Raw genomic sequence first — 22,689 nt, 5'->3', positions numbered from 1 at the left:
CCATACATCCAGTCTATTGTCAGATCTTATCATTTCTAACTTTACCAAGTTTCTCATATGTGTCATTTTCTCTCATCACACAGCTACCACCCTAGTTTAACCCTTGATCACCTTTCATTGGGACTACTGAAATAGTCTGCTTCTGGTCCTCAGGTCTCTCCCTACTTTACTTCTTCCCCCACTCAGCTGTCAGAGTGATTTTCCCCATTGTAGGTATGACCGTATCACTCTCCTCCCTCCCCCACTCAATAAATTCTAGAGGCTCCCTATTATTTCAGGATCATATATAAGTCCCTGTCTTTGGCATTTAGAACTCTCAATAATTTGGCTCATTCTTACATTTTACTCCTTACATTCTTACATTTTGATCCTCTCCATACTCTACAGGTACGCTATACTTGTCTACTCAATGTTCCTTGTAGGGAAAGGGAAAGCACCTACCATGTGCCAAGCACTGTGCTAAGTGTTTTGCAAATATTCTCTCATTTGATCTTTACAACAACCCTGGGAAGTAGGTGCTATTATTATCCCCATTATATAGCTGAAGAAACTGAGGCAGAGAGAGGTTAAGTGACTTGCCCCAGATTGAACAGTAAATGTTTGAGGTTGGATTTGAACTCCAGTCTCCCTGACTCCAAGCCTAGTATCCCATTCACTCTACCACTGAGCTGCTTCTTACCTTACACTTTGCACCATGCTTGAGATATACCTCCCTCCTTATTGGTTTTCCAGGCTTCAGTCAAATCTTGGCTCAAATATTATCTTCTGTGAAAGGCCTTTCCCTCTAGCTATTCCTGCTTTCCTCTCTGATATTAATGTTCATCTCCTCTCTATATATCTTATAGTATCTAGTTATTTTCATGTTGTTTTTCCCATTAGGATGTTTGCTCTATGAACAGAGGAGTTGTTTTTGTCTTTCTATCCTGAGCTCTTAGAGTAATATAAGCACTTAATAAATACTTGTGGACTTTACTGATAAAATTTTTTTCCTTTGAGATTGTTTTGGCTGCAGTATTTTTTTTGTGAATGTATCCTTTTCTTTGAATTGCTCATTGACTCACAAGTTCTTTAACCATTAAATTATTTAGTCTCCATTTCTACCCACTCCTGCTTTCTTGAGTTGGAGTAACTGGGCACCAATCAATGATTTCTTCTTACTCTGGTATGTCTGAACCCAATATTGATTGGTTTCAAGACTGCTTGGATTGTCTTGTGTTCAGAGATCTGCCAAGAGTATGTACCATTTCAGTTTGATGACAGTTGACTCTCAGCCCTCCTATCATCCCACTTCTATCCACAGAGCTCTTGCAGACTCCTGTGGAATTTCTTCTTCTATGAGCTCTCGTCTTTCTGCCCCCAGCACAGATAGTCTCTGGTGGGTGTTTGCAGGACTTCAGTTCATTTCCCTAGGCCCAGGGGTGGGGAGCCTGTGGCCTTGAGGCCATATGTAGCCCTCTTAGTCCTCAAGTGGGTCCTTTGACTGAATCTAAACTTTACAGAACAAATCCCTTAATAAAAGAATTTGTTCTGTAAAACTTGCACTCAGTCAGAAGGCCATACCCAAAAATCTATAAGGCCTCATATGGCCTCAAGGCTACAGGTTCCCCATCCCAATCTAGGGTTTTCTTTGGATCTTTAGCTTGCTAGAGTTACATATATGAGAACTGGGCCCTTTTTTTTGCCATTTTCTCAGCTTTGAAATCCGTTGGTGTTTAAACAAACTTTTCAGAACCTTTATTATTTTAAAATCTTATCCCCCCCTTTTTTTTTTAATCACAAAATTTAGAATTAGTGAGAAAACAGAGTTGAAATTACTCGTCCAAATAAAATGTGAGCAAATGTGGTATCATGGCCAGGTCCCTGGTGAGGAAACCAAAGGTGTAGCCTTGAGTCAGCCACTTAAAAAGCTGGGTAGCCTTGGGTAAATTACCTCTGAGCTTTAGTTTTTTCATGTACATAATATTTACCTGTAAGTCTTAACTCACAGGGCGGTTGTGAGGACTCACTGATATTCACAAAGAAAAAGCACTTTGCAACCATAAAGCTTGAGTCAGTCAACAAGTATGGGCACTGTTCAAGGTCCTGGGGGTTATGAACAGATACAATCAATCTTCAACATTCATGGGGATAACATTCCTAGAAAACAATATGAAAGTTTAAAAAACAAACAAACAAACTTGAATGTTGATGCATTGAACCTATGGAAAATAGGGTGTTACGTTCTTGCAACAACCAAAAACTTATCTTTTGTTAAAGATTGCTGAAAATACACTTTTCAATACTTAAAACAAAACAATAATTCTGATAATATATACTTTTCCTAACCCAGTAACTGTGATATAACCCATAAAATTCAGTACAGAAAACAAAATTGGTAACATGCAAAACATTTTTCTTGCTAGTAATTCCCTAGAATTCTATGATCTTTTCTGCTAACATCTTGATAACACGTGAAATTTATAGTACCATAAATACTTTCTCTTCTTTTTGCAGATAAAACTAATCATTGATTTGTTAACAGCAAACTCAAGGCTGACAGCAGCTACAGGCATTGTGACATGACATTTATCTGATGTCTTTATTTTCTCACTAAACTGCATCACTGACTTTGCACTCTGACTTAAGGCATAAAGAACTTGCACTGTGCTTTGGGGGAATAACTGCAGCGCAAAACTTGAGGCAAGCAATGAAAATATGCAACAATGGGTGACAATGTTAAGGTGAATAAGACCAGTGAAGTGCCCAGTGAGATAGCAATCGCTCTGCAAACTTGCATGTGTCACACCTTTCATTTTTTTTTCTCTGCTACACCGTACAGTTGCCAACACAGAATGTTACTAAAAAAATAATTTGAATGCTTGAAGTCAAGAAAGTTAAACACATAAATGTTAAGCATTGACTGTAAATGAAATTGACCTTGAGCTTAAGGATCTTAACATTTCATAGGTAAAGGCAATATGTACAAAGATAAATGGGTATAAAATTTGTTGAGCATGGTGATATATGCCAGTGGTTGCTGCTACTAAGGAGACTGAGGGTGTTGGATTATTTGAGCTCAGTAGTTCTGAACTCCATTAAAGCTACAATTCCTTTGAGTAACTGCACTAAGTCCAGCACCAGTGTGTCAAGCCCCAGGAAGCAAGGGACCACTACATTGCCACAGGAAGGGCAAACTAAATTGACCCAGGTTGGAAATGGAGAAGGTCAAAGCTTCAGTGCTGATCAGTAGTAGGATTGGGGCTGTTAGTATCTACTGTACTTCTTGCTGGGGAGAGATAGGGGGACCAAACTCCCGTGAGTGGAGAGAGAGTGTGTGTGCATATAATAGGGTGTATATACATATATGTATGCATATATATAATAATATACATACATACATTGTCTCTCTAAAAACCAGGTAATTTAGAGGATTAGTACCTGGGAGGATCTATTGAAGGTCCTCACAATAGGACTTAATGTTTCAGCTAAATTTAGAAAAAAGCTGGAGTTTTTTCAAAGCTCATAAATGTACATTGTTGTTGCTAGTGAGGTTTTAAATATCTATAATACCAGTCCTCATTAACAGAGAGTCTTGACGAGTATTTAATATTGCATAATTACTTAAATTAATGTCATTCTATTTATTCATCTATTTAATTATGTAGTCTGCTACTATGTTTAAGAAACTTAGATAGTGGGGGCAGGCACTTGCCTGAGCTCTTCCCCAAACCCCTCTAAATACATACAAAAAATTATTTTAAACAAGTTCTAGAGCAGCATAACCCCCCCCAAAAAAAAGACAGTGAAATGAATTTCCAGCCCAAGACAACCTGGAAGATTGCTGGGAAAGCTCTGTTGCACCAGGCTGAGAGAGGAGTACAGTCTAGACCCAGCCCCAGCAAACCCGGAGTACGCCCTGGAAGATTGAATCTTACAGGCAACTGTGGAAGTTTCTAGTCTTCTCAACCTACAAACACCAAAAACAACGTAGAAGGTCAGTAGGAAAGGTCTGTTGGACCTGGGTGAGAGAGGAGCACAGTCCAGACCCAGAAAAGCAGGAGCAGGCCTTGGGAGTGACTAAATGGTGGTGGCAGTGACTTTTTCTGAAGCTCTCAGCCCACAGAGGGTAAAGGGATTGAACAGCTGGCCAGAAAGAGATTACCGGGGTCTCTTTGCTGGCACTGAGGCAAGACTCTTGTTGCTTTACCCATAACTGGATCTGAGCTGCAGTCCTGGGCAAGGAGGAGCACAGGCATAGCCGAGTTTGTGGCAGCAGTGGAGAGGGAACCCTCCTCACAGTTCCAGGGCAGAAAAGAGTGCTTGTGGTCACTCACAGATCAGAACACAGGCCAGGAGAGGATTAATACCTCTCCTTTGATCATATTACCTTCAAAGAACTGAAAACCTCTTGAAGTATCTCTGAAAACAGCTGCACAAAATCCCAGAAGCTTGGAACAGTACACTCTCAATACTAGAAGCAGAGTCCTACCTTAACAAAGAGTTAAAAACTCATGAAATAGGCTGGGACAGTGGGAGAGGAAAAAACTTCAGACTATAGAAAATTACTTAGGTGACAAGGAAGATCAAAACACACACTCAGAAGAAGACAACAGAATTAAAGTTCCTATATCCAAAGCCTCCAAGAAAAATAGGAATTGGTCTCAGGTCATGGAAGAACCCAAACAGGATTTTGAAAATCCATTAAGAGAAGTAGAGGAAAAATTGGGAAGAGAAATGAGTGATGCAAGAAAATCATGAAAAATGAGTCAACAACTTGGTAAAGTAGACCCCCCAAAGATACTGAAGAAAATAACACCTTAAAAAATAGACTAATTTAAATGGCAGAAGAGGTCCAAAAAGCCAATGATGAGAAGAATGCCTTGAAAAAAAAAACAGAATTGGCCAAACGGAAAAGGAGCTTCAAAAGCTCACTGAAGGAAATAATTTCTTCAGAATTAGAATGGAGGGTGGCTAGGTGGTGCAGTGAATAGAGCATTGGCCCTGGAGTCAGGAGGACCTGAGTTCAAATCTGGCCTCAAGACACTTAACACTTACTATCTATGTGACCTTGGGCAAGTCACTTAACCCCAATTGCCCTACCTTCCCCCCTCCAAAAAGGAAAAAAAAATTAGAATAGAGCAAATGGAAACTGACTATGAAAAATCAATAAATTATAAAACAGAACAAAAAGAATGAAAAAATAGAAGATAATATGAAATATCTCATTGATAAAAACTACTGACGTGGAAATAGATCCAGGAGAGATGATTTAAAAATTATTGGACTACCTGAAATCCATGATCAAAAAAAGAACCTAGGCATCATCTTTCAAGAAATTGTCAAGGAAAACCGCCCTGATATTCTAGAACCAGAGGGTAAGTAGAAATTGAAAGAATCCACCAATCACCTCCTAAAGAAGATTTCAAAATGAAAATTCCAAGGAATATTATAGTGAAATTCTAGAGTTCCCAAGTCAAGGAGAAAATTTTGCAAGCAGCCAGAAAGAAACAGTTGAAGTATTGTGGAACCACAATCGGGATAAGACAAGTTTCAGCAGTTTCTATATGCAGCGAGGATTAAAACCAAGAATCACCTACCCAACAAAACTGAGTGGGAGGGGAAATAATGAGGGGAAACAAGGGAGAAAATTTATATTCATTGACATAGAGGAATTTAATGCATTCTTGAGAAGAGACCAGAACTATGTAGAAAAATTGACTTTCCGGTGGCTAGGTGGCACAGTGAGTAGAGTGCCAGCCTTGGAGTCAGGAGGACCTGAGTTCAGATCCAGCCTCAGACACTTAACACACACACACACACACACACACACACACACACACACACACAAAACTACCATGTTTCCCCTATAATAAGACCTATCCTGAAAATAAGCCCTCCCCTTACTGTGTAAGATTCCTCTAAAATAAGTCCTCCCCCGAAAATAAGCCCTATTGAGATTGCTACTGTAGTGAAGGTGATCCCCTGCGCTACACGCTACATTACAGTACCCTCTGTATGCACCGTTGCCCCCCGCCGTGAAACGCACAAACTCATGCCGCGCTCCAAGCTGCATCCAATCAGAGCTGCAGCAGTGAGCGCGTCATCCTGTTCTTCCCCAGTGATTTGCTTGCTGGCGCCATTGAGAGCAGTGCCACGGAGGAGAGCTGAGGCAAGACAACATAAGCCTTCCCCTGAAAATAAGCCCTCTGGTGTTTTTCTTTCCAAAAAATTTAATAAGACAGTGTCTTATTATCAGGGAAACACGGTAGCTGTGTGACCTTGGGCAAGTTACTTAACCCCATGTAATGGGAATGTAAATTTTAGATCTTCCCTGCCCCAGGCTAAAGTGCACCTGGAGCCTGGGGTGGGAGGCTTGTTTTTCAGTAGGTACTTTTTGATTGGCCAGTGAGTCCAAAAGGTTGTTACATTCTCTGAGCCAGGAGAAGGCTATATAAGCCCTGATGTGAGGCTTTGTTTTGGGGCTCACTTTGAGAAGTGTTCTGTGATTTGATCTGGATTATGGGAAGCCGTTGTCCAGAGCCCCCCCCCCCCCGGCTTTGAAAAACCAACCCAGATGTTGATTTGGTATGTATGTAATGGTTGGACAGTTTGGAAAGCTGTCTACTTGATCTGTTTCTGTCTTGATAATTCTGCCTGTATACTTTGAAGTTCAGGGTGCTGACCTTTTTCCCCTGAATGAGGTAAACGATATATGTTTGACTGATTAAAGTAAGCTTGTTAACCCATTTTGAGTTGCTTTCCTTTAACAAAGCAGATCTAAGAACCTGTGTTGGCAGCAAACCCTGAGGACGCTTGGGGTGCTTGCCACTACACCCCAATTGCCCTCCAAAAAGCAAAAAAAAAAACAAAAACAAAGTTTGTCTCTTTAAAAAAAATTGACTTTCAAAAGAAATCATAAGGGATTTATTGAAGTTGAATTGTTTACATTCCTACGTGGAAAGATGATATTTGTAACTTACAAGATCTCATTATCAGGGTAGTTGGAGGGCATATATATAGACAAAGGCCATAGGGTGAGTTGAATTAAGAAGGGATGATACCTAAAAAATAAAATTAAGGGGTGAGAGAGGAATGTGCTGGAAGAAGAAGAAAGGGAGAGTTAGAATGAGGTAAATTATTTCACAAAAAAAAAGCAAAAAAAAAAAAAGCTTTTACAGTGGAGGGGAAGAGGGGGTGAGTGAACCTTACTTTTTTTGGAATTTACTTAGGGAAGGAATAATATAAACACTCAATTGGGTATGGAAATCTAACTTACCCTACAGGAAGGTAGGGAGGACAGATTGGTGGAGGGGGTAATCAGAAGTAGACACTTTTGAGGGGGGACAGGGTGAAAAGAGAGAATAGAATAAATGGAGTATGGGATAGGGTGGAGGGAAATATAGTTAGTCTTTCACAACATGACTGTTATGGAAGTGTTTTGCATAACTACACATTTATAACCTATATTGAATTGCTTGCCCTCTCAATGAGGGTTGGAGGGAGGCAGAAAATTTGGAACTCAAAGTTTAAAAAAAAATGTTAAAAATTGTTTTTACATGTAACTGGGAAATAAGATACACAGGCAATGGGGTATAGAGATCTATTTTACCCTACAGGAAAATAGAAAGGAAAGGGGATAAGAGAAGGGCAGGGGGAAGAGAGGGTGATAGAAGGAAGGGCAGATTGGGGGAAGGGGTAATCAGAAGCAAAATACTTTTGAGGAGGGACAGGGTGAAAGGAAAGAGAAAATAGAATAAATGGGTGGTGGGGAATAGGATGGAGGAAAATACTGTTAGTAAAAGTAACTGTGAAAAAAAATTTTGAAGCAAGTTTCTCTGATAAAAGCCTCGTTTCTCTGACATATAGAGAACTATGTCAAATTTGTAAAAATAAGAGCCATTCCCAACTGATAAATGATCAAAATATATAATCAGTTTTCAGATGCAGTAATTAAAGCCATCTGTAGCCATATAAAAAATATTCTAACTCACTATTTACTGGAGGAACATAAGTTAAAACAATTAAATTTAATTAATTATTTAATTAATAATTAAAACAAATGAGGTACTACATCATACCTATTTGATTAGATAATTTTTATGGATAGAAAAGGTAAATGACAAATGTTGGCGGGGATGTGGGAAAAATGAGACACTAATGTACTGTTGTCGGAGTTGTGAGTTGATTAAACCATTCTATAGAACAATTTGGAACTATGCCCAAAGGGCTATAAAACCATGCATACCTTTTGACATAGTAATGCCACTACTGTGTCTGTATCCCAGAAGAGAATAAAAAAAAAAAAAGAAAGAAAAGGACCTATATGTGTCAGAATATTTGTAGCAACTCTTTTCTGGGGGTAAAGAATTAGAAATTGAGGGGATGTGCATCAGTTGGGGAATGGCTGAACAAATTTTGGTATGTAATTATGATGGAATATTATTGACCTATAAGAAATGATGAGCACGCTGCTCTCAGAAAAACCTAGAAAGACTTACACAGGTTTATGCAAAATGAAATGTACGGGGTACAAAGTAACAGCAGTATTTTAAGATGATCAGCTGTGAATGATTTAGCTATTCTCAGCAATACAACAATATATGTCAATTCTGAAAGACTTAGGATGAAAAATGCTGTCCATCCCCAGAGAAATTATTGAAGGTGTCTGAATACATATTGAAGCAGTTTTCTTAAACTTTATTTTTCTTGAAGTTTTTTTTTTGTCTTTATTTTCTTTCACAACATGACTATTATGGATATGTTTTGCACGACTACACGTATATATGGAATTGCTTGCCTTCTCAATGCGGGGAGGGGGGAAGTGGGGAGGGAGGAAGGGAGAGAATTTGGAACTCAAAGTTTTAAAAACAAATGTTAAAAAAATTGTTTTTACAAGTAGCTGGGGGAAAAGTAAATACTAAATAAGTACAAAACAAAAGTTTACCTACAAGATTGAATAAAACAAAATCCATGCCTTCACAGAGCTTCAAGGAGGTGGAGAGCAGTGTTCAAAAGATGAGATATTTGAATAAATAATTATACTATATGGTAGTATAAGTGTGATACAAAATGTATGAGACAGCTATCGCTTGTGGCCCGTATGATTAAAATAGGCTGTATAATTGATAGGACTTGATGATAGCAAGTTTTAATAGGTAGAAATGGTGAAGGGATGGCACATAAGAAAAAGCAAGATGTTTTTGGAGAAGGTGTTTAATGCAATTTGTCTGGAATGCAGGGTACATATAGGGGGATAGTAAGGATTATGTTGGGCAGGTAAAGTTGGGTCATATAGGCCCTTTGAATACTGGCATAAGGAGCTTCGGTTTTATTTAGCAATGCCAATCCATTAGGTGTTTTTAAGCAGAAAATCAATGTTGTCAGAGTGGTTCTTTATGAAGATTAAACTTATTAACAGTGATGGTGGGTAGGTTGGAATAGAATAGAGGAGGGAAAACCTGGAGGCAGGAGGTAGCCTTCCAAATTATCTCTAGTAGTAGTCTTGGCATGAAGTAGTAACAAGGGTCTTGACTTGAGTGGTGGCAGTTAAAATGGAAAGAAAGTAGCAAAGACATAAAAATGAAAGAATCATAATAGAAATAAGGAAGGTGAGAAGAAAAGTTTTTATTGGGGCAGGGAGAATGAATAGTTAAGTTTTAGATATGATGAGTTTGAGACAAAAGTAGAGCATCAAAGGAGAAATGTCTGAGCAAGGCAGCATTGAACTTGAGGGATAGGTGAGGGCTGAAGAGAGATTTAAGAATTATCTTGATAAAGTTATAGTTGAAGCTATGGAAGTAGATGAGATAAGTAAAGGAGAGCATGTCTTGAAAGAAGAGAGAAGAGCACCAAGGATGAAATCCTGGAGAACAGATGCATTTAGAGGTTCAAGGTATGAAGAAGAATCATAGAACTGGTGGTAAGAAAGGTTAGGAGGAGGACCCAAATTCTGTAGTGTCAACAAAGTCAAAGTGGCATAAGTGACCAAGTCTCTAGTGTCAGATTCTAGAGAGGCATCAAAGAGAATTCACATTAAGTCAAGGCTCTGTAGAAGCCAACAGGTCATTGGTAATCAGATTAAGGGAGTTAAGTAACTAGTCAGTGCATGATGAAGATGTGGAGACCTAAAATGAACTTAATGACAGTGAAAAAGTTCAAAGAAATCTTTTCAGAAGTTCGAAAGGGAGAGAGAGTGGTGTCATTCAAGGAAATAATTGGTGCTGTTTTTTCTGGTTCTGGAATGTGTTTTTGTTTTTAATATAAAGGAATATCCATCATCTTTTTAAGGAAAGCAAAAGAAGCCAACAAAGAGGGAAAGGTTAGTGTAATTTATGGACCAAGTTCCAGAGAAGGGAGAAGGAGGTGGGATCAAGAGTAGTGATACTAACTCACCTTTAGAAAGCCTTCACAGTGCCTTCCTCAGAACGGCCCTGTGAAGTAGATAATGTCACTAAATCCCCCATTTTATACATAAAGAAAATCAAAGCTTTAGTTAAATCACCGGCTAATCACCTGGCCAGTAATGATTTGAAGGGGAATTTGAACCCAGGTCTCTGACTTTGCCTTACCAGGGATTAGCCATATCTTTTCTCTAAGACAGGAGGCAAAGGATATATGAGAAATAATATAAGGTTATAAGAGAAATTTTGAGAGGAAGAGAAGAAAATCCAAGGTGGACAATTTAACTCTGATCCTCTTGATCTTAAGATATCCTAGATGGTGAAGGAAACATTGTATTGGACCTAGAATCAGGAATACTCAAGCCTGAATCCTATGTTAGATGCTCAGTAGTTTTGTGACTCTGGGCAAGTCATTTGACCTACCTAGGCTTCAGTTTCCTCATTTGTAAAATGGAGATAATAATACTTACCCATGGGGTTGTGACAATCAAATGGATAATATAGGTGGAATAATTTGTTTGCAGACAGTAAAGTGCTCTCTATACATGCTAGGTAGTCATAGTGGTGGTGGTGGTAGTAGTAGTGAAGTCAGAGGTGGAGTCAAGGAGAGCAACAAAGGCCTACAAAGAGTGAGTGAAGAGAAACTACCAAAAAAGTAGAAGGAATATATTCTAAAAGGTCTTCAGCATTAAGCCAGGGTATTTGGACATTATCCTGTTAGCAGTAGACAGCCCATAAAGATTTTTCAATAAGAGTGAAATAATCAAAACTGTAAGGGGGAAAATGTAACTGACCTGCTTTATTCTCTTTTTGGAATTTAAGACAGCCTTTGAAGGGGAGGATGGGATATACTGACCTTCATTGTCAGTCATGATCAGTTCAACCGTAATTTATAACAGTATGTCGATTTATCCCGTGTCTGTGTAGGAGCTCCACAGACCAGGGGAGCTCACAACAGTCTGTAATTTAGTAGATAATCTTGGAGAGTTGTTGAGGCCCTCAAAGGTTAAGTGACTGTCAGGGTCAGGATTTAAATCCATGGCCTAACTCCCAAATCTAGAATACTAAGCACTATATCAAATTCCTTCTTAACTTGTGACAAACCTTATTTAAAAAAGAAAGAAAAGGGGTCAGCAAGTCATATTTCTTTAGCTCTAAACTTTACCTCCTACCTGACAGTAAGGAATAATAACATAATTACAATTGGTTTCTGTGCTAAATAAGAATGATTTTGTATTTGCTTGTTAGTTGTCCTCCAAACTCCCCTGAGTAAATTGTAAGCTCTCTGAGAAGAGGGACTAAGTGTCTCCTTTTTTTCCAGCTGTCTTTTACTTCTTTGATATCTCTCCCTTACCCCTCAGGGGAATTTAGAAAAAATAGTTTTCTGCTTTGGGACATTATAAGTACCCAGTAAATAACTGTTAAATAATTTATAATAAAATTAAGTTCCTCATCAAATGTATATTGCTTAGGACCTATTAAATGGGACAGTTAGAATGAAGGCAAAAGCATTTAGCCATACTATTCTCTTTTTTTTTAAGTTTATTTATTTATTTTTAGTTTTCAGCATTCACTTCCATAAGTTTTCGATTTTCTCCCCTCCTACTTCGCCAAGACAGCATGCAATCCAATGGCCAGCATGAAATCAGCCATCAGCCATACTATTCTCAAAATATGTTGAAATTCCAAGTTTTGAGGGGAGAGATGCTTTATGCTGTTTTGTTTGTCACCCTGGACCTGAAAAAAATAAGCTGTTCACCACAACCCATTTAGGTGATATATCTAGTTGAGATGAGACTCTGGTTATTGTGCTTTGTAAAAAGTACCGTACTTAGGGGTTCCTGTTTAAGTACCTTTTTAAAGGTCATCTTTCCCAAATGAATAAATCAGAATGTATCTTGGTAGGATAGTTCATCATTTTTGAAGCCCTGGATAGAGTCAGAAGTATAATGTTGGCATAGAGCCAATGCCTAAATTCACTGTTCATTTGGTATGGGAACTTCCTTCACTAGTTGGGATCACCTCCTCTTATGGAATTTTTGTCTATGTCCTTCCATAAGTCCTCCATAGTGAATCTAACAAAAACCCAGGAGGATGCCTTCTGCTTACATCTGGTCAGGATTTTGTGGATGCCAATGGAATATTCAGGCTTTCTGTGTATTATGCTTCATTTTTCCTAACAACAACAATAATAATAGCATTTGTATAGCACTTGAAGGTTTGCAAAGCCCTGTATATATGTAGTCTGATTAGATTCTCACAAGAACCCTAGGGAGGGGCTTTTATTACATCCATTTTATAGGTGAGAAAACTGAGGTTGAGAGAGGTTTAAGTGCTCACACAGTTCTTATAAGTGACTGAGGCTGCATTTGAACTCAGGTCCTCCTGTCTCTAAGTGAAGTGCTCTTGCCCACTACAACATGGCTTGTAGATGCCTCAAAACTGGCCCACTTCCTTTTCATAGTTGTACTTGATAATATTTTTATGTCACATATAACACACATCATCATTGGCAGTGTGACTACACTCAATAGGTGAATAGTTTTAATTTTTTATTTATTTGAGCCATCTCTTCTTTTCCATTTCCATGGCCACTACTGAAATTTGCGTGTGGTACAGTGGAGAAGGCACTGGACAAAGAACCTGAATGCATACCCTTACCTCTGTACTAAGTGCTGAGGATACAAAGGGGAAAAAAAAGTCCCTGACCTCAGGGAATCTGCAGTCTCAGGAGCACATACAGAAAGGAAGCTGAGAAGGGGTGAGGAGCATGGTGGAGAAGTGCAGCATAGTGTAGCTGGAGGGCGCCCTCCTTCAGTGGGGGGTTCTGGAAAGAATTCTAGGCTCTTTACCCTCCAGTCTGAGGATCCTGAGAAGAATCCTAAGATTGAAGTGAGTTTACAAGATGAAGAGATTCCAGAGCATATATATATATGATAGAGATGTCCAGAGAAGTGCTGCTGGGAATGTCACTTAACTACCCCCATGACTTAGGATGAGTCACTTAACCTCTGAGAGCCCAGGTTTCCTTATTTGTAGCAATTTTATTTGAGCAGCCAGGTGACATATTGGATAAAGTCCGAGACCTGGAGTCAGGAAAACCTGAGTTCAAATGTGACCTCAGATACTCACTAGCCATGTAACCTTGGGTAAGTCATTTAATCTGTTTCCTCATCTCTAAAATGGGGATAAATATAGCATGTACCTCCCAAGCTTGTTGTGAAGATCGAATGAGAGAATTTTAAAGTGCCCAGCCCAGTGCCTGAAACATCGTAAGCACTATATAAATGTTTGCCATTATTAGTACTACTGGAATACAGACCTAGGTAGCCTAAGAGGACCCTCAGCCCTCCTTCTATAGTCCTATGATTCCACATAATTCTGTTAGTCTAGACTTTTGTTATATCCTCCTACTTCTTCTTATACACTGATACCATAACAGTCTTCTTAAAGCATGGGTCTAATCATGACACTGCTCAAACACCTTCAGTGGTTCCCTGTTACTTGCAGAATAAAGGCTGAATTTCTTAGCATCTCATGCAAAGTCTCTTGCCATATGGCATCACCCTGTCGCTCCAGTCTTGTCTTATTACTCTCCCCAGCAGTCAATTTTTTTATTTTTTAATACCTTTCACAAAACCACTTCCATGCTTTTGCCCTTATTTTTAATTCCTTTTCATTCTTAGTCTTTGTTGAAATTCTGTCATTTAGGCAGAGTTTAGTTTCCTCACTGCTCAATAAAATTTTCCAAGTTCCCCTAGCCAGAAATCATCTCTTTCCTTACGTCTTTTTCTTTCTTTCCTTCCTTTTTTTTTTATCTTGAGGCAGTCAGGGTGAAGTGAATTACTTGAGGTCACACAGCTAGTTCATATCAAATGTCTGAGGCCAGATTTGAACTCGTGTAGGCCTGACTGCAGGACCAGCACTCTATCTACTGTGCCACCTAGCTGCCCCTCCTTGAATCATTTTCTGTTTCTCCTCAGGTACTTTCATTCTGCCTTGCATTATAGCTATTTGTGTCCATGTCTTAAGTCCCCTGCCAAATTATAAACTCCATAAGGTCAGGGCCTATGTCTCATCGTCTCTGTATTCCCCCTTACTCGCTCCCCCCACACACAGCCTGATGTGGTGCCTTCTTATTCATAGTAACCTAGCAAATTTTTGTCCATCTTTATTACTTATCTGGAAAGTTCTGTCAGGAATTAAATTCTATTGAAGCAAGTACTTGGAAGGGGAAAAGAGACACAGGGATAAATAACCTCCATAACCTTTTTTTAATCTGCACAGCTAGATTTCGGTGATTTTCTGGGAAATGACACCTAGTATTGGTAAACACTGTGCCTGTCTTTGGAGTTGGAATATAGATAATTTTGTATGAGGAACAACAAGCTTAGTTGGGCCCAAGACTATACAGAATCTCTGGGCAGGTCTCTTATTAACAGGAAATCTCTGTTAAATGAGGCTTTTGAGCTGTGCCAACACTGTGATAATTGAAGTTCCTAATGGTGACCCTGAGGCCCTGCAGCATCCTAAAGTGCCTTCTGAGTCATCAGATTTAGATAGATTTAGTGCTGTTTTAGTATATTCTATCACGTTAGTTCTTTGTAAAACTTATCATTTGTATTACATATTGTAACTGTATTAACTAGCATATTTTATTGCCAGTTATGTCTTTCCCACAGATGGCATATAAAAATGGGTATATTGCAGTGTGACTGTTAAAACAGTACTCATGGGACATGAATTAAGGGTATGGTGGAAAGACCACAAGGCTTGGAGACCTGAAGTTTAAATCCCAGGTCTTAAAATTTGTTAGCTTTGGACTGTGAGCAAGTCATAACTTCTCCAAGTGTCAATTTTGGCATTTATAGAATGCAAATAATAATAATTGCTATGCCTATTTCATAAAGTTATTGTGGATTAAGTACTTTTTTAATCTCTAGGTGCTTTTAAGAAACATGAGGGTTTTTTTAATATTGTATTCTGAATTTGTGTTATGAATGTATAGTTCGGGGAGCTCCATATATATGTAGTTCTAGAGAGTTGTCTGGAGTACTCAGGGACTAAATGATTTGCCCAGAACATAAGGACATGAGAAGTGGGGGAGTGGGGGTGGGGGGAGAGAGTGTTTATTAAGTTTTAGGAAAAAGTTTTGGTGGGTTTTTATTTTTAAGAAAACGTGTATTTTCTGTCAGTGTTACCTCTTTTTTTGGTGTGTTATTATGGATACCTTGATACTTCCATGTATCAGTAGTCTCATTGTGGATACATCTTCCATCAGGGTGGCTCACAATCCTTCCATAGCTTCTCATCCTGTGTAATTCTCACCCATATCTTCATATTTATCGTTCATAGGATATCTTAACACCAAGCATGCCATTGGCCTTCATCAGAGACTTTTAAGATCTCTAGATTACCAGGGTAGCCCTTGGGCTATGTATATGCTGTGTTTCATTCTTACCATGCACTTGATCCACCTTCTTTTCCAGTTACACACATGCTTAATTATATCTTTCCCCCTTCTTGAATATACATCACTGTTGCCAGTTATACCCCTACATACACCTACCATACATCTTTCCTTTGCCTTTCTCATTACCTGTAATTTTGATTCTTCTTGAAATCATGTTGCTTAATGACTTGTAACTTTATAGCATCACTGGAAGAATTACCATGCTATATAAAAATAATAGCTCACATTTTTACAGTGCTTTACAGTTCACTAGCACTATTTAGAAAAGTTTTTTCTGTTCTCTGAGTCAGTCAACAAGCATTTAATTGATGTATTTATGATGATAATAATAATAATAGCTACCATTTATATAGTGCTTTAAAGCTTGCAAAGTGCTTTATAAATATTATTCTTATTGTCACAACAACCATTGGAAGGTAGGTGCTATCTGAGTTGAGATTTTTTTTTTTTGGCCCAGGTTACCACTACTAAATGTCTAAAGCTGGATTTGAACTCAAATTTGAGTTAGAGTTAGATTTGAACTAGAGTCTTCCTGACTCTAGGTTCAGTTCTTTATCCAGTGCACCTCCTAGCTCTCTGTGCTTACTGTGCCAGGCATTGTGCTAAGTGCTAGAGATGCAATTCAAAGCAAAAAAAATAGTCCCTCCACTCAAGGAGCTCATGGTCTAGTTGGTTGTATGCAAACAACCATGTATAAAGATTATTTTATATATATATATATATATGTGTATATATATATATATGATAAATTGGAGATGATTTCAGAAGAAAAGCACCAAGATTAAGGAGGACTAGAAAATGCTTTTTGCAGAAGGTAGGATTTAGCTGAGGACAAGAGGCAAGGGGGTGGAGATGAGGAAGGAAAGTTCCAGACATGGATGAAAATTCCTGGAGATGGAGTGTCTTGTGCAAGGAGCTGCAAGGAAGCTGGTATCACTGGACTCTAGAGTATGTGGAGAAGGTGGAAGGTTATGGGAATGATAAGAAGGGACCAAGCCAAATAGAGGATTGTATGTCTGATCCTAGAGGTCATAGGAAGCCACCAGAGTTCCTTGAATAGTAGGGAGAGTTGTCTGGTCAGACTTGCACTTTGGAAATACTTTAGGTAACCATGTAGAAGAGACCAGAATGTAAGAGGAGATAGTAATGGAGGCTGAGTTGGGGGAGGGGGAGGAGAGGAGAAGAGTAGGATCTGTTGGTGAAAGGTCATTGTAGTAAGTGGGATATAGTGAAGTTAGGGAGATGTAAAAAGATTGCCTTGCCACAGTGAGGACTGGTTGAGATTACATAACAGATTCGTGCTAAATCCATAGCATGATTTCTTAATTTACCTTAGCTTCATTCAGCATGTGAACCAGTAGTAAAAGGCAGTATATAGGAGGAGTTTTCCAAGGCTGGGCTTGGAGGGCAAAATTGGAAATATGATAAGGGGGAAAGAGACTAGTGTAGAGTTGAATTGGCTTATCAAGGGGTCAGGATGGGGAAGGGAGAAGAATGTAGCCAGTCCGTGGGGTGGATACCTGGGAAAACTGGAAGGTGGAGGGATTGTAGGTCACTCTGGGGTCAAAAAGCAGGATTGGAGTCTTAAGGCAGAGGGAATGGTGGAATAATTGAATATAAAAGAGTTTCAGAGTTCATGAACATAGAAGTAGTTGAGAATGATAGCAAAATAAAGCGTTTGACCATACCTGAAGTGAGGAATATGTCCTGGGGAATAAGTAAATTGAGGAACTAGGAAGTGAAAATGTTTAGGAGAGAGTATGTTGTTAGTTCTCTGGTACAAAAATTGGACAGGAGGAAGAGGGGAGTGGGGTAGGGGTGGGGAGACAGAGACTGAGAAACACCAGGCACTAAGTTCTTTGAGGAAAGAAGGGTTGGCCTGGGAGGAGTGGGGAATTGGTAGATACCATCTACCAGAATTTGGATGGGGTGATAGATATGGATTAAATGATTTTTAAAGAAGAAGCAGTTGCTGAATAGTGGTGCAAGACGGAGAGCCTAGAAGTAACATTGGAAGCAAGGGGAGTATTCCAACTCAGTGGGTTTGGTGGGGCGGGAGGCAGGGCACAAAAGGAGTAGAAGTGCAGCTGGTTCTGGAAAGGATGGCTAGGGAAACTGAGTCAGGAGGAAGGAGTCAGATCTCAGTGAGTGCCAGGAGATGAAGTGACAAAGGAAAACGTATAAAATAAGAGCAGGTTTGATTTGTGTAAGAAGAATATTCTCTCCATTTCACAGGTGAAGAAACTAAAGCATGGAGAGGCAGGACCAAGATTTGCATCTGAGACTCATGACTTGAGGCATAGCTTGCTTCCCCCATTTGTCTCTTTATGAATGAAGGTTCAGATTTAAGTCTGCACAGTGAATCTGATATGTCATTCATTGAGGATGCTATGGTGAATTTAGCCTTGTAGAAACTGGGACTGTCTCCCTTGAGAGATTTCTTGTCTTTGGTCTTATGCCCAGTGCTTTGTTTTTTTAAAATAGTTTGTAGTGAACTCAGGTTGTTAATTTTAGTAAATTGGGGAGTTGAATAAGCCTAAACTTGCTGTGCTATGTATATACATCCTGCTCTTTTTAAGTTGTAACTTTTGAAATCTTTTCAGATATACAATACTGCACCCGGAGCCAGGGAGGCATGCCGAAGTCCGACTTTGGGCAGAATGAGTTTACAAGATGCTGGCAGTGCTGTTTGCCAGGAGAAGGCAGCCTACCATCTTCATATTTACCCTCAGCTGACTACAGAAAGTGAGGCTTTCTGCAGAGTAACAGCCACTAAAGATACCACCACTTCAGATGTCATCAAGGATGTGATAGCAAACTTGAACTTAGATGTCACCAAGTGTTATGTTCTTGTGGAAGTAAAAGAAACAGGAGGTGAAGAATGGGTACTAGATGCAAACGATTCACCAGTGCACCGAGTATTACTCTGGCCTCGGAGGGCCCAAGATGAACATCCTCAGAAGGATGGGTATTATTTTCTTTTGCAAGAGAGAAACACAGATGGGACCATCAAATATGTTCACATGCAGCTGATCTCTAAAGCGAAGGAAGCTCGAAGTTTGGTTGAAAGAGGTTTTCTTCCTTGGCAACAGGAAGACTTTGATGATCTTTGTAATCTTCCTAATTTAACAGAGACAAACCTTTTGAAGAACTTGAAGCATCGTTTTTTACAGCAGAAAATATATACTTATGCAGGGAGTATCCTTGTTGCAATTAACCCCTTTAAATTCCTACCCATTTACAACCCTAAATATGTCAAGATGTATGAGAATCAGCAGCTTGGAAAGTTGGAGCCTCATATCTTTGCCATTGCGGATGTGGCCTACTATACCATGCTCAAGAAACATATCAACCAATGCATAGTTATTTCAGGGGAAAGTGGGTCCGGGAAAACACAGAGTACAAACTTTTTAATTCACTGTCTGACTGCATTGAGTCAGAAAGGGTACGCGAGTGGAGTAGAAAGGACGATTCTAGGTGCTGGCCCTGTATTAGAGGTACATTTTTTTTCTTTTTAATCCTGTGCTTTTTTTCTGTATGTCTTATACTTTGGATTTCAACATTCATATCTTTTGGCCTTTCAGAATTATGACACATTTGTAATTCTTCTTTTTAAAAAGTATTACTTTCTGGAAATAACAAAAATTTATTTTAAGCACCTTTTTTTGTGCATAGTACAAAATCCTTAGAGCTAATCCTTAGAGCAACTAGGTGGGCTGGAGTCAGGAAGACTTGAGTTCAACTCTGGACTGAGACACTTACTAGCTGTATGATCCTGGGCAAGTCACTTCACCCTGTTTGCCTCAGTTTCTTATCTGTAAAATGAGCTGGAGAAGGAAATGGGAAACCACTCTAATATCTTTGCCAAAGAGTCAGATATGACTAAGCAACAACAATAATCTTTGGTGTTTTTCTTTTTTTCTTTTTCTATACAACCACTGTAAGTGTTGATCCATGCTATTTTCTAGTGAGGATTTTGTGTATACTAGGTATTTGAGATACACAATTTAAATGGACTCTTTATGATAAGCTAATATTCTTTCCCAGCTAAAGTAACCATTCTTTACTAAAAAATGATTTCATCTCAGAGTCAGTATCCAGACAGAGGGGGACAGAATGTTGGGGCATTAGCTATTGAATTTAAGTAATATACATTTTCATAGCCTACATAGCTTTGGCTAGAAGAGCCTTGCTATCATCAGTCTTTTGACTTGTTTTTAGAAACTTAGCTACAACATTGCTTCTGTGTTATAAAATGTATAAGGTGCAACATTTTATGACTTTTTAAAAAATATGTATCTATATTTATATGTCCAAATAACTGTTGTCCCCATCAAAGTAGTCATCTTGATATAGACAACGACGTTGCCATTGCTCAAAACTTTTCTTGTTTTCCTCTTTTGGAATTGCTTTTAGAGCATGCAATATACAGTCTTTTCATTGCCCTTAGTGGTAAAAAACAAACCTCGTCTTTGGGGACAGCTTTGATTTTTGGAAGCAACTTTCCAAGCAACTGGTAAATAAATCAATTTTTTTGGATTTTGCCACTTTTAGTCTCACATTAGGTATGTCTGACTGCATTGAGTCAGAAAGGGTACGTGAGTAGAGTAGAAAGGACTATTCTAGGTGCTTGCCCTGTATTAGAGATACATTTTTTTTCCTTTTTAATCCTGTGCTATGTACTTTCATGTTTACTGTGATGATGTGTACTTTCTTGTTTGCCTTATATTTTATTTATATAAATTGTCTTATATTTAATTGTCTATAGACAATTGCCTAATTGTCTTAGAAGGCAATTCCATACATGTTTTGAGTTTAGGGCATCATTGTTGAAATAAGTGGATAGCCTCCCGAGATGACTGCTTTGAAGGACAGTGCTCATCTGCATGTATTAGTTCTGGTCAGCTTATTTTTTTGTAAGTTTTATTATTTTAAAACCCTGCTGTGTAATCCCACCAAAGCCAATGAGTATTTATTGCCTTTCAGTAATAGGCCTCAAAAATGTTAATTTTTAACCTGACAACAAAATAGTCATAAATTTGGAGCATTGATGATTTGTTTAAAGGATTTTCTTGAGGACTGAAAAGATATGTAAAGCAAGAAAGGTTTTTGGCTTTGTTTTGCTTTGTTTTTGAACTTGTTTTCTGTGCCTTGAAAGGAGAAGTTCACTTGTTTTGAGGTTTGCTTGGTGCTGGATCTCACACAGCTTGTTGCAGTTTAACTGTGCAATTTTCAACAGAAAACAGGAAGGGGTCACTGTGGAAAGCTTGGTTCAATCAGCTGATCATGCCAGGTTTGAGCAAGTTAACTATTAACTGTCCCTGGGTGCTAGGCAGGCATACAGGAGAATGAAATTATTGACTCCATCTTATGCCATATGGGAAATAGGAAACTAATACAATTTATATTTCAGTGATCTGTTCTTTAGACTATGTAGAACAAACAAAAACAAGTTTGTTCAAAACATCACTGTAATTAATATTTTAACTAGTTTCATGATAAATGTTTAGATAGCAGATAACAGTGTGTAATTTTATCTGTGTGTGTATTTTTGGAAATATTAACCTTCATAAACACAACTTAATAGATGTTAGTTTTTTTGCCGTGGGATATTACTGTCAACCCTAGTGACTAAGTATGAAACTGTCTACAGTCTGTAATAGGAATTATTAACCTATTTTTGTATCATTGACTTCTGTGTCAGGCAATCTTGTAAAGCCCCTGGACCCCTTCTCAGAGTAACATTTTAAATGAATAAAATATATAGTCTTACAGAGGACACCAGTTATATTAAAATAAAACTCTCAACAGTTTTTAAAAACCAAGGTTATGGAGCCCAGGCTAAGAACTCCTGCTCCACATTTAGCTAGCTTCTGTCCTACCTCTGCCTCCCTCTTTAAAGTTAAAAAATATTAACTGTGTTTGATTCAGCAAACATTTATCAAGCTTCTTTTATGCACAATGCCCTATGCTAGGTGCTGAGGATAAAGGGATAAACATGCCACAGGTGGGATTCAGAATGTACTGAAATAAGTGTAATTGAAGATAAATTGTAATAGGGACAAAGAATAATTCCACTGAGAGTGCTCTTAAGAATATCTGAATGAGGGGGAGGCCAGGTAGCACAGCGAGACCGGCTCCAGTATGGGGATCACCTGGGGATCGAATCCAGGCTCATTCACTTAGCACCTACCCAGAAACACCTGGCCATGTAACCTTGAGCAAGTTACTTAACCCCAATTGCTTAGGAGCGGTCAGGTGGCTCAGCGAGTAAGAGCACCGGCTCCAGTGTCGGGATGACCTAGGGATCAAATCTGGGCTCAGATACTCAGCACCACACCCAGAAATAACTGGCCGTGTAACCTTGAGCAAGTTACTTAACTCCAATTGCTTTAAAAAAAAAAAAAAGAATATCTGAATGAGAAGATGAACATATTTTTACTTAGAGCCTTGTAAATAAATCAAAAAGGCTTTAAAATGAATAGAAAAGAGCAGGAGAAAATCTACTTTTAGTAATCAAATCAGGTACCATCAAGAGGCACTACAGTATAGGAAGATTAGTAGTTAATAGCCCAGTAATTCACAGAAGACAAAATCCAAGAAAGAAATCATCAAAATCCGTGGCCTCAGATGTCTATATGTAAACAGCGCAAAGTATGGGTAACAAGCAAGATGAACTAGAAATTCCAATACAACGAAGCAAATTTGATCTGGCCTAAAGCCCTGAAATTTAACAGGACCAATATTTGAATAGATAGTGGATAGTGTTGGGCCTGGAGTCAGGAGGACCTGAGTTCAGATCGATCCTCAGGCACTATCTGGGCAAGTCACTTAACC

General features: G+C 38.7%; 1 protein-coding gene across 10 annotated transcripts in view; it reads left to right on the top strand.

The window, feature by feature from the left end:
• The window catches only part of MYO9B (myosin IXB), a 132,075-nt gene that overhangs the window by 15,212 nt on the left and 94,174 nt on the right, over positions 1-22,689 (top strand). For all 10 annotated transcript variants that reach the window (XM_069102092.1, XM_069102083.1, XM_069102084.1 and 7 more), the window contains exon 2: positions 18,456-19,349. In XM_069102092.1, coding sequence (XP_068958193.1) covers positions 18,513-19,349 — 837 coding nt within the window. In that variant the 5' untranslated portion in view covers positions 18,456-18,512. The remainder of the gene's footprint in view (positions 1-18,455; positions 19,350-22,689) is intronic.

Source organism: Petaurus breviceps, unplaced genomic scaffold (assembly GCF_028583685.1).
Source record: "Petaurus breviceps papuanus isolate PSGF00001 unplaced genomic scaffold, PetGlider_PUasm1.0 523, whole genome shotgun sequence".
NCBI lineage: Eukaryota > Metazoa > Chordata > Mammalia > Diprotodontia > Petauridae > Petaurus > Petaurus breviceps.
Note: the sequence above shows the minus strand (reverse complement) of the source record. Positions and strands in the feature narration are given on the sequence as shown.